The sequence below is a fragment of the Magnolia sinica genome, chromosome 7, assembly GCF_029962835.1.
Source record: "Magnolia sinica isolate HGM2019 chromosome 7, MsV1, whole genome shotgun sequence".
Classification (NCBI taxonomy): domain Eukaryota; kingdom Viridiplantae; phylum Streptophyta; class Magnoliopsida; order Magnoliales; family Magnoliaceae; genus Magnolia; species Magnolia sinica.
In genome coordinates, this window is record NC_080579.1 from 88,473,322 (window position 1) to 88,486,837 (window position 13,516).

The following is a 13,516-nucleotide window of genomic DNA, read 5'->3' on the forward strand; positions in this document are numbered from 1 at the left end:
AACACGCCTCAACTTGCATTGATGAAATTTGGAACCGATTTTTCTAATTCCAATTCATTAGATATAAAATGAAGTCCTCATAAAAAAAAATGCAATGACCGATATATATACAATATTTGTGGGCTGCAGTTCAGGTTGGCTTACATTGCTCCCGAATCAAGAGTGGTGGGTGCAGGAGATATAGTTGATCACCCGAAAAAAATTGCTCTTCATTATCTGCGTGGCTACTTTCTACTTGACATTTTTGTTGTATTACCACTACCTCAGGTATGGTTTCTTTCTTGCTCAATATCTCATATTTTCTATTTGTGCTTGTTTGGATTGTTGGGATCAAGTTTCCTACCAGGTAAAAGAAATCAATTTCCACTGATGTGACATTTTCTGCCTTTTGCGGCAACAAAGTATGCCATGGAAAACAAGATTCATTTCCAGAGTTTTCCTTTTTTAAAAATTTCATTTCCTCCATTAAAAAAATAAATAAATTTGATAATCCTCATTTCCACACTTTTTGAGAGACAGATTTCACTCATTGACCATTGACCATTCTACATTTCCCTGAAAATCAAGGAAACCACAACACACAATCTTATAGGATTCTCTTACACGGATTATGTTATCCATGGTATTCCTTAGATGTGATGTTTTCCTTTTCAAATCTACTTCTTGGATTCTACAAATTCAAACAAGCTCTTATTTCCTTTATGCTTTATCCTTCTTTGCGGGTCACTAACAATTATCTTTTTGTTTGATAAAATGAATTCACTGCACCATATTTATTGCAATGGTGGGGCATCGTTATGCTTTTTACCAGTTTTTATATTGTGGAACATCTGAGCCATGCATCAGGTGGACCTAAAAGTTTAGAAAACCTGGTCTGAAAATCGGGCTGGTCAGCTCATTAGGTTGCCAGAAAGTAGTGGACGGTATAAAAAGGAACCAACTGTCCACATTAAGCATTCACTTGCAACATCTTTGATGAGTGGAACGGCCTGCTTTTGGGCCTGGTCATCTCCAAGGTAGGCCCACTTGAGTAGGCCCACTTAACAAGTAGTTGATTTTGATATGAGAAAACGTCATTCTTATCCTCTACTAACTTTTTTTTCAATCCTTGTTATGAAGATCATGATATTGGTGGTCGTCCCTATGTACTTGGAATCGTCAGCGGCGAATTATGCAAAGAATCTTCTACGTGCCACAGTTCTTGTCCAGTATATACCGAGGATAATAAGATTTCTACCATTGCTTAGTGGTCAATCTGCTAGGGGCTTCATATTTGAGTCAGCGTGGGCAAACTTCGTCATTAATCTTCTGATTTTTGTATTGGCTGGCCATGTCGTGGGGTCATTCTGGTATCTCTTTGGAGTACAGGTCAGTGAAATCTTTCTGTGACATTAGTATCCGGTTACTGTGGTTGAACTGAGAACATGCTCCTTGATAGAATGGATGGCAGAATGGGATTTGTGTAGCTGAACCCAAGTAGTTGGGATAAGGCTTAGATGATGATGAGTAGCCGGTTCATAGTTACAGGATCCTTCTAACTGGGGCTCCCACTTCGAATCATGCTTCGGAGTCTTGTTGCCGCTGCCGCGTCCTACCTATTATACTTGTTTTACATTTTGACCAAATGCCTCCCTGCTCCTGCAATTGAATTTGTCGGCAATTCGCTTCACTCTTTGTGCAACTATAAGCTTGTTACTAGCTCCCATACTTTACTAATGACACGAATCATGCTACATTATGCCTTTCAAAGCTTGTGTTATTTATTGATATAATGTGGTGTACTTGGATTCTTATGCACTTGCAATAAATTCTTTTCAATGAATGATAGGAATTCTATTGAGAGAGAGAGAGAGAGAGAGAGAGAAGGTTTGGAACAAAACAGAAGAAGATACACAACTTATCTAGGAGCAAAGCTTTTCAATATAAAGTGATACTCTGTCAGGAGTTAGGACCTACTTTAGTAAGTTCATCTGCCTTGGCATTAGCTTTCCTGGGGACATGCTCAAATCTGACCACTTGGGTCTGGCAAAGATGCACTGCTTCCTCAAGAAAACAAAAGAAAAAGGCCAACTTCCACGGATAATAACCAAAGGAGACCCATGAAATGGTGTTAGCAAAATCTCTTTGAAAGTGGTATCCTTGGGTCTTTAGCTCTTAAAAGTGGAGGCCATGTTCCTATGATCTAGACTGTTAACCAGATGGGCTCCGTTGTGGATGATCCATGCCCGGAAAAGCCCAAATAGGATGATTGTGAACCTTCAATTGGTCTTCCATGGATGGTTAAAAGTAAATAAACAATCCACATTCCTTGGAAAATGGGTCTAAGATTGGTTAACTAGGATCTTCCAATGTGGGAAATTTTCGGTGCATGTTGGGACCCCATTAGATGACTGGCCTGGTGTAAAATCAAGAATCTGGAGAATGTTTTTCTGTATTTCTTCAACCCAAAGGTGGGTTTAAATAACCACTCTACAAGAGTATACAAGGAAGTTTATTTAAAGCTTCTCTATACATAGTATATTTCAACTAATAACCCATACACAATCCCATATACACTATTCTCACACCCCCCTCCAACTGATGTAGGATAATGAACCAACATCAGTTTGCCACGAAGAAACCTATGATGGGATGAGGTCATAGTTTTGGTGAATAAATCAGCAAGTTGTAGCTCTGATGTCACATGAGGAAGAGAAATTATTCCAACTCTGTATTTTTCTCTCACAAAGTGACAGTCAACTTCAATGTGTTTATTGCACTCGTGAAATACTGAATTGGAAGCCAACTGAATCACACTGAGATTGTCAGCATATAATGGAGTTGGCAAAGACAAATGAATCCCAAGATTTGTCAACAATCCCTGGAATCAAGTGATTTCACTACATGCCTCTACCATTGCACAGTATTAGGATTCTATGCTGGATCTAGATACCATGGTTTGCTTCTTACACTTCCAGCTAACCAATGATTGTCCCAAGAAAACACAATAGCCAGTGGTGGACCATTGTGAAATGGGACAACCTGCCCAGTCTGCATCAGAGTAAGCAGATAATTGTAGATCATGCGATGATGGAAAGAGAAGCACATGATTGAGGGTACCTCGAAGGTATCGAATTATGCGATGAACTACCGTCATATGCAATGTGCAAGGCGCCTCAACAAACTGGCTAACAACATGAACTGCATATGAGATATCAGGACGAGACATAGTGAGATAGACTAATCTCCCCACCAGTTGCCTATGGGATGTAACATCTGAGAGAAGGTCTTCATCATCTTCATCATCTTTCCCATACTTGACATTTAATTCCAGAGGAGTCTCATGGTCTTGTTATCTGTAAGGTTTGCTAGCTTGATCAAATCACAGGTATACTTCCGTTGACTCATGAGATAACCTTGAGTCTTATGAGAGATTTAAAGACCCAAAAAATATGTTAACGGCCCCATATCCTTCATATGAAATGAGTGAAGTAAGGATTTGAGATTGGCAATTCCTTGAGCATCACTTCCTGTGATGAGAATATCATCAACATATACCAATAAAGCAACAAGACCTGAATCAGACTTGAGAATAAACAGTGATGAGTCATATTAGCTTTGAGAATAGCCCACCGTGGTTAACACCTCATGGAATTTTTCAAGCCATGCTCTTGGTGCTTGTTTGAGTCCATATAAAGCTTTAGATAACTTGATCCTTGGACTTATAACTGGGAGGTTGCTTCAAGTAAACTTCTTCTTTGAGATTCCCATGGAGGAAAGCATTCTTGACATCGAGTTGACTGAGTTACCAACCTTTAGAAGAACTTATAGCGATCAAGGAATGGACCGTTTTCATTTTTCCCAATGGAGCAAATGTCTCATCATAATCAACTCCATACTCTTGTTTATAGCCCTGGCCCACTAGCCGAGCTTTGTATCGATCTAAGCTCCCATCAGATTTTAATTTTACAGTATATACCCATTTGCTGCCGATCACTTGCTTCCCCTCAGGTAACAGAACTAGCGTCCAAGTAGCCTTCTCCTTGAGTGCCTGAATCTCATCATCCATGGTTGTGTATATGCCCGAGAATAAGTAGGTACAACCAAAGAATCTAATCCAGAAAATAAAGCATGATGAGAGGCAAAAATATTTAATCAACAAAGAGGAACAGACGGACGACTGGAACGACATAATTGGATCGTAGTGGAAAGTGGGACAGTTACCTGCATTGTGGGAGAAAAGGATACCTGATCGGAAGCAGGAGCAGATGAGGGAGAGGACCCAAGAAAGATAGGCTTCACACGATGTTGGTAGACCTGCAAAGGAGGAGTGGGAGAAGGAGGCAGAGAATGATTTTCTTCAAATGATGACATATGAGAAATGGAAGATGGAACAATGGTAACTGAAGGAGATGCATGGACAACTTTATAATATAGTAAATTTTCAAAAAATGTGACATGTCTAGACACACGAACATGATGAGCACATGGATCATAACAACGATACGCTTTCTGATGCTCCCCATATCCAAGAATTACACATTTAGCTGCCCTGAGACTGAGTTTTATCCCGTTCTCGTTCTGGAATATGAACAAAAGCAATGCATCTAAACACTCTTAACCGACTATAATCTTGATCTTTATCATGAAGGAAGAACGTGGGAGTTTTCTGGTTGGCCAATACACTGGAAGGTAATCGATTGATTAGATACACAGCTGTTGATTTTGCTTTAGACCAAAGAAATTTTGGAGCACGTGCATATTCCATTATAGTAGTTGCTACCTCAGTAATGTGCCGATTCTTTCGTTCTGCTACTCCATTCTGCTCTGGTGTGTGAGGACACGTTCGCTGATGTATAGTACCATTTAAACTTAGAAAGTCTCAAACTCGGAAGACATATATTCTCCCCCAGAGTCGGATCGTAAAATTTTAATTTTCTTTGTAAATTGGGTCTCCACATATGAGGAAAATTGTCTATAACATGAGAATGCTTCAGACTTGTGCTTCATGAAATAAATCCAAGTGTGCCTTGAAAAGTTATCCACAAAGATGATGTAATACAACGAACCACCAGGAGCCATAATGGGAGATGTACCCCAAACATCAGTATGAACGAGATCAAACAGATTCTGAGTACGAGAGTTACTCAATGAAAATGGCAATGCAATAGATTTACACACTTTGCAACTAACACAGTTCATATCAATGGAAATGGGATTAATATTGATTTCATCATTTAAAAGACCAGATCTAAATAAGAAAAACATATTTTTAGAATTTGGATGCCCTAAACGACTATGCTAAAGTTTCCAGCATTTATTAGCAAAAGAAATATCATGAGAAGATGGAAGAAAGAAACAACGCGATGAGACAACTCCGGGATCGAACTCCAAAGTAAATAACCTTCCTCTCTTATGGCCCTTCCCAATCAGCTTCCCTGTTTCCAAATCCTATATGAAACAACCAGACCGAGAAAACAAAACCAAACAGTTATTTTCTACTAGTTGGGCAACTGAAATCAAGTTAGCAGATAATTTAGGAACATAAAACAATTTACGAAGGAAGAAATTACGAGATGATGAAGGTGAGACTTTCAAGGACCCGATATGAGAGAGAGGTAAATGGTTCCAATCGCAGTGTAGATGGAACCCTTTCCTTTATAGGGGACACAATCAGTTAGACAAGGGTTACCAGTCTGATGCAGGACATGAAATTCAAACATGATGTGCAAGATATTCAGGCTTTAGATCACGTTAGTTCAGAAACTATTACACAAAATTCCAGATCCCACACAAAAGTTCAATCACTCAATCAAGGGGAATCTTATGCGGATCCAAGCCTACACATGCTAGGACCGGATCAATCAAAATTATAGGCCAAACAACAATCAAAGGAGGGTAAATTCATCTACACATGCACAAAAATAATTCCCAATCCAAGGGATTTAGAAATTTCAATTTCGGGAACCCTAAGGTTGAAGAAAGGGCATAAAATTGAGGATTTGAATAATTTAGGGTTAGGTTTAGGGATTTTGGGTGAAAGAGGAGTGACAGAGAAGAGAGAGATGAACCAGAGAAGTACCGCACGTGTAGACAGCAACAATGGCCCAGACGCACGTGCGTGTGATCCCGGCCGCACGTGGGGCCCACTATTCAGAAAAAAGCTAGCTCGGCCCTGGTCGGCCAGGGGTGGACTCCAAAACCCCTAAATTTCAGCTCGATCCGATGCACAGTTTGTGCGTGGTGCTCCGTAGAAGTTTCAACCCTCCTATAAGAAAAGATTCTGGAAATCTGCTGTAGAGAGAAAAATGGCTGCAATAGAGGATGGATTTGAAGCGTAGATGATTGTAGGAGGAGAAATATGGATGGAGAAAGGTGGGGGCGAATCCGGATAGGTGTGGCTTCGCACCACGGTAGTCAGCCTTTTGAGGAAGGGAGGGTTTCACACCCAATTGGATTTCCACAACTCAGAAACTCAGAGGAGTAGAAAAAACGCAGAAATTTTATTAATCTTCCATTGAGAAAAAAAGACTACAAGGGGTGCCTATTTATAATAAAACCCTATACCCCAAAACTCGCGCCATGTGCGCAACCTATTACTTAAAGACAAAGTAATAAAAAATAACAACTAATCAAAGCAATCTAAACCGTCCATGATATTCTTAATAACAATAATAAGCAAAACCCAAAGTACTAGGTCACCTAGGTAGTGGGCCACAATCATGAGATCCAATGATGGGATCCACATGATGATTGGGTCCACCCCAAGGAACCAAAACACAGTCCTCTAACTAGGACGCCCTCCATGGATGTCGTCATCGATCCATATAGAAGGTGGGGCCCCCCTCCTTGCGTACGTGTGTAAGGGAGGTGTGCATGTGCGCGAGATGTCCCCATCATAGTCATATGATTAGATGCCCCTGAGTCAATATACCAAAGATTTAGACGATCAATATTACCTATCAAACCTGAAGAACCCATCGCTTGAAAGATTTGTTGAATTCATTCTGGGGAAAGTAGAGTAGGCTGCATTGATGGGGCCATAGATGAAGAGTCAGGCTTCTCGGCAGAGGGAGCCAGAAATGCACATCCACGTCGCTGGTAGTGAGGAGATAGGGGAGGGTGAGTTGGGCAATTGGCTATATCATGTCCTTCTTGTTTGCAGTAGCGACAAAACATAGTACTTGGTCCAAAGGGTTTCAGATTTGCTTTCTTGTTGGGACAACGAATAGCCACATGACCAAATCCATTACATTCAAAACATTTAACTTTCGACATGTCTCGTGACTTTCTTGAATAATTGCGAGTAATGAAGGCAGCATCAGGAACAACCTCGCTCATGGAAGCAAGGGTTTTCAAACGTGTCTCTTCTGCCATCAAATCCGATAGAGCTGCCTCAAGAGATGAAAGTTGAGGCCGGTTCATCAGAGCGGCTCGGGTTGGTTCAAACTCCGAATGGAGTTTATAAAAAAAATTGCATCAATTTACTTGTGTCGCGAAGTATCTTTATTGTTTTTACCGCCGCAGCAGGGATAACTGGATCCATAAATTGAATCTCATGTCAAAGGGAGGTAAGTTTAGAATAGAAATCTTGTATACTCAGAGTTCCTTGTTCTAATTTTGACAGCTCAGACTCTACTTGATAGCGACAGGCATGATTTGATTGTTGATAACACATTTTCAAGTAAGCCCATATTTCAGATGCAGTCTCGAATGACGTAAGGTTAATTGCAATGTCGCTCTCAACACTGTTAAGGATCCAAGTGACCACCTTCGAATTATTTGTGGTCCAAGATAGGAGTTCCTTTTCATCTTTTGGTTTGCCCGTAGAACCATCTACATAGTCGTAGAGGCTCTTTCCTGCTAAAAAGTGCTTGAATTGAAATTTCCATAAGGAAAATTTTTTCCCATCCAACCGAACATGGATAGTTTTGATCTTATTGGAGGGATTCATGGATGCCATAAGAAAGAAAAACCACGAAGAAGAAATGTACCACTGATTTCTGGGTGAGCAGGACCGGATTTGACGAGCAAAGGTAGAGCCGCTGTCGTCGATGGAGAATAATCGACTTGATGGGTTCAACAGATCTCAAATCAATGGATCCAAATGTGAAGACAGAGGTAGCGGGCCAGAGATGGGTTTCAATGGACTTAAGAAATTGGGAGCTGTTGTTGAATCTGCTGCAATGGATCTGGAGAGGCCGCTGAAATCGATGGGGGCCGCTGGAATCTCGATAGGGGCCGCTAGAATCTCAATGGGGGCCGCCGGAATTGATGAGGGCCGATGGAATCTTGATGGGGGCTGCCGGTCATGCTGCAAATTCAGAAACCTCGCTCTAATACCATGTAAACTCAAGAATCTGGATAATGTTTTTCTGTATTTCTTCAACCCGAAGGTGGGTTTAAATAACCACTCTACAAGAGTATACAAGGAAGTCTATTTAGAGCTTCTCTATACATAGTATATTACAACTAATAACCCATACACAAACCCATATACACAATATTCTCACACCTGGATCACCAAACCATGTGTCACAGTTGTATAAACTTGAGACCCGAAAACACTTTTCATATTCTTGTGCCAACAATCATATCATTCCTCTCCACCTTTGTTGGCTTTGATGTTCATGTTTATTTGAATAGGTATGAAATATTATGAAACTCACAATCATAGGGTTGAAAAACATGAAAGCAATAAGGAAAATAACACAACGCAAGAATTTACATGGTTCGTCATGAAAGTGACTATGACCATGGGTGAAGACAATCGAAGTAGATTTAACCATATGAAGATTACGAGTAAAAGCTGTGAACACTTCATATATAGTGTTCTCAAACCCTAATTAAATTGGGAACAAAAAGAAAGAATCTTATTCAAACCCAACAAAAAACTCCAATACAAAAGTTTCACCCAAACAAGGAAACCATGTGGTTTTTACATGACAAAATTGCCCCCCAGGACCCTCTCCAGCAAAGATTATAAAGGGCGGCCCTTCTGTCATGAAGCTCGCTGGAACAATAGGATTGTAACATAGTAACATAGAATTTGAGGCTCCCTAATAGAAATACATGCAATGCATGGTTCTTATTTTTATTCATTCTTTGTGCCTAGGTGTACTTTATAGTAGTCTCTGTAATTATATTCATTGTATAGTTTCTAACGGAGGAATAAATCAATTTGGTATTGTTGGTGTAGATATTAGTGATGCAAAGAGACAGGTGCAATAATAATTTCATTGAATTATCTACATTCCCACGGAGGTTCAAATTACACCGCCTTTTCTCATCTTAAATAGTTCATCTCATCATTGGGATGCATTTTGAAATGGATGTGAAGAATGTGTTTCTTCATGGGGTCTTAATGAGCAATACAACATATCAAACCATTTCTATGCAATGGTTTGACAGTGTTTACCTGTGTTTTCAGTTGAAGAATACGTTGACGGAGAACATATCATTGCATAAATCTTGTATCATTTTTGCAATTGTGTAAAAGGGTCATGAAGAATGTATTTCTTCATACAAAATTAATGCAATTTCCATGAACCCTTGAAGGTGATGCACAAAATTCCACATTTCACTTTGATTCGTCAGACTCCTATCCTGTTTTTGTTTAGGAATGTGTTACAATATGATTCCTGTCAGTATTTTATATCTTTGATTTTATTATATGGTTTTTCAACATTGATTTGATTTGATGTACAGTTTGCTGTTTGTTTTTGTTATTATGCATGCAGAGAGATAAATGTGTTTTTAATTTTAATGCTTTGCAAACTTGTCTCAGAGGGTAAATCAGTGCCTTAGAGATGTCTGCTCCAAATCCAATGGCAAGCTTAAAGATTGTAAAATATTCATAGACTGCGGCAGGGATGGGAAAAATATCCAAGACTTCAATCTATCACATGCTGATGCTTGGATGTTGTGGCGAACCAACGAGAATGCGAATGATTGCTTTGTTACTGATCATGGTCATTTCTCTTATGGAATTTATCAACAAGTCGTTCTTATTTCTACAAAGCAAAGTATTGTTACAAGATATATGTACTCTTTATTTTGGGGTTTCCAGGTATTCCTATACTTCCTACATCTTCCTTTCCTTTGGATGCTTTCTTCTTTATTAATTTAGTTGTAGTCTACAAAAATTAGGTTCTGCTAAATTAAGGAAAACAAGGTATTCAATAGCAGTGATGGGGGCTGTTATGGCCAGCCTTATGGCCATTATGATATGGACCGTAACGGCCATTATGGCCCCGTAACAGTAAATTTTATTTTATTTTTTTAAAGGAAGAAATGTATCAGCCCCATAATGGCCCATTGCAGGCGTTATGGGCCATATATATATATATATATATAATTTGGGCCCCATATTGCATAACGAGCACCACCTTTATGAAACGGTCACTACTACTGTAATGTAGCCATTTTTTAATACCATTTAGGAAAAAGTGAGCTTTTCTTATCGACGTCCATGTGATTCCAAATCACTTTTTCGAATTGTGGAAAAGACCTAAGGTCCTATTTGGGAGCTTGGGAAATAAAAAGAGAGGAAGTGTCATTTTCATTTTAAGTTACTTTCCAAGTAAAATAATTTCACTTATTTGAGACTTTACAAATTTTCTTGGAAATTTTCTTCTTTCTACTTCTATGTTGTTTGGGACTTTTTTTCTTGGAATCAACATTGTAAACTAGTGGACTGCAAATTGTTCCGCATTGGAAGGCAAGGATGAGACGGTCCACCATCCCCCTTGCCAAGTGGGACTCATTACCTGCATTGGCTCGAATGGGCCCACTGCTCTTGGTGTGTGGCCCTAGATTCCAACGATCTAAAATTTGACATATCAGTAGTCATTGTATTGACCCAGATCTTGGCCTTCTAATACTCGACCATTTCCACCTGTAATTGAGCCATAAAAGCAAATTTCTAAAAGACCATGCGCAATAAAAAATTTCAATATCCCAACCAACCAATTTTGTCCATATCCTAACCATCCAATAGTTGATCGTTTTCACCTTTACTATGAAGAAAAATAATTCCAACAATACACGCCATAAAAAAATTCCACCATCATGACCAACTAAGAAGATTCGAGTCTAAGATGTTGATTTCTCATGAATATGTGTTCCACTTCTAGGAACGAGCCAACATCCATCTTTTTTACCCATTAAATAGAATAAAAATTCAACCTTCTCGATCATATATTTCCAAGAGGCAAGGGAGAAATTCTGTGATGTGCGAAATGTCTTTTTTAGACCCCTCCCCCTAGAAATGTGCAGAAGATAGTGATCTCTTTAAGAGGGTCCCTTTGCATTTTCGGTTCAAAGTTTTTTGGGGAAGTTATTGTCAAAGGTGAATCTTGTTGTGTAATTGATCGCGCTAGGAAAGCAGGAGATGACCCATGGGATTGGTTTTTGTGTTCGATGAAATTAGGGCCCTTGCTTGAAAGCTAAACATTTTGTTTAACCTTGTTGAGAGTGACGTTAACAAGCGTCTTGTATTGGGAACTTGTAATGCAGGGCATTTTCACACCGGGCTCAAGTAGGATTGCCTGTGGGATGCAGGGGCACACTCGGGGTGGGCGGCCCATGTGAAGCGGTACCCATGTGATTTGGGGCTCACGAGGGGGATTTGGCTGAGATCCTAACCCATGGGATGTGGGGCCTAGGCTATGAGATAAAGTGATTGATTCGCCATGCTCTAACAGTTCGAGCTTTTAGAGTAACTGGCTAATTGTCCTACATCAACTTGATTCGCTTGCTCTAATGCTTTTGGCTTAATAAAGTTTCTATGATCTTTTCATTAAAAAAATGTTTGGTTGCCAAATGTGGTGGGACCATGCATCAACTTCAAAAAATGAGAACGAGATTACAATGACCAATCCATTCTAGTTTTTTGAAATTTTGTGGTGAGGGCATTTATACCATTTTGCCGCTGTATAAACTCCCCACTCAACAGAGTGCTTATGCTAATTAACCCATTCATCGCAGAGTCTTGCATTGTATCAAGGTGACAAATTTGCAGAATTTTTGCTATGGAAGCCCAAAACCATGCTCAACCCAAACCTAAGCTCAACCCATCCTCAAGCCCAAGACTAAGCCTAAAACTTTCTAACCCAAAATCTCATCTAAAACTAGAGAAATAGGACCTCCAAGCTCACTAGAGTAGGTGGGGGACCTGCCTTGGCCATGGCTAGGGCCCCCCACACCCATTGTTTGGGAAAATTCCCTGGGCATGAAAAAGGTTTTTTCTTGTGCTTTTTAAATTTTTTAATTTTTTTTTGTCTTCTGAGAACGTGACCAACAAAAAAGGGGCCTTGAATGCATAGAGGTTTTCCGTTCCCAAGGCCCGATATTGCTCCAACTTAGAGTTCTGATTTCTTGAGTTTTTAGAATTTAAATTCTTCGATCCATAGGTCCATATTATAGCCGATCAAATCATCTTTCCAATGAGCCTAATTTTAGCTCATTCCAATATGCAAGCGCGAAGTTATGATTGAAATATTGGACAACGTGTGAGATTTGTTGACATTTGCAGAACTAAATTTTGACTTATCTTGTGGACCTCACATCTCCCTAACCCCTAGAAATTTTTTCCCACGAAACCAAAATCATTAGTTATCCAATCAAGTGATGAGGACATTAGAGCACCATTCAGGGTCTGCTAGAGGAGGAGGAGATAATCATCTGTTTTTCTTTAGATGGATGACCACTACGTGGGCCCCAAGTGGACCATTTTGAAGACCCCACATGCATTTAATGCATCTTCGAAGATCCTACACTAGGAAGATGCATGTGAGTTACATTCTTAAGGTGTTTGGTCCGTTGGATTGAGTGCACGCATCGATCGGACCATTAGATCACGCACAATGGACCTTTAGACCACTCTTGATCGTGGTCCATCTTGATCATGGACCACCCCATTGGCTAAGAATAGTTTAGGATAGTTCATATATATATTGAGTAGTTTTTGTCATTTACTTTATTATTTTTGAACTATTTTATGTTTTACTTGAGGTATAGGTTTTTTTATGAGAATTCTTTCCTTAGAGAGGTTTTTTGTTAAAGTCTCTTTCTGTGACTATAAAAGAGAAAAGGGGGGCATGTGAACCTATCTATACTATTGTTTTATGAAATTTCAAAGTTCATCTTACTTCATATGATTCGAAGGTTTCTCCATGCGATTTGGAGATTAGGTATGGTGTGATTCCATTCCTATTCAACGGAGGTGCGAGGCTTACATATATCATCTTCCTCCTCTCTTCCTTTCTATCCAAAAAGAGATATTTCCTTAAAAACTTCATCTTTCTTCTTCCATATCCATTCAAATCATCTTTTTCTTCAACTTTTCATCATCCAACTTCAACCCCAACTGAACCCAACCATTGAGGACCTCAAAACCCTAACCAACGACCCACACATGTGAGCCCCTAGGCTGGCCGTACGGTCCAGCCCTTTTCCCTTTTGGATTCTCTCTTACCCCACATCAAAACCCCTAAATTCCCTTCTAAAACCCTAACCCTAACCTTAGATTCCATAC

The 13,516-nt window shown here is 39.6% G+C and overlaps 1 protein-coding gene across 1 annotated transcript in view; it reads left to right on the forward strand.

The window, feature by feature from the left end:
- LOC131251635 (probable cyclic nucleotide-gated ion channel 20, chloroplastic) overlaps positions 1–13,516 on the forward strand; it is a 95,103-nt gene that overhangs the window by 11,982 nt on the left and 69,605 nt on the right. The window contains exons 5-7 of the mRNA XM_058252480.1: positions 130–267; positions 1,120–1,368; positions 9,767–10,048. Of these exons, the coding sequence (XP_058108463.1) occupies positions 130–267; positions 1,120–1,368; positions 9,767–10,048 (669 nt within the window). The remainder of the gene's footprint in view (positions 1–129; positions 268–1,119; positions 1,369–9,766; positions 10,049–13,516) is intronic.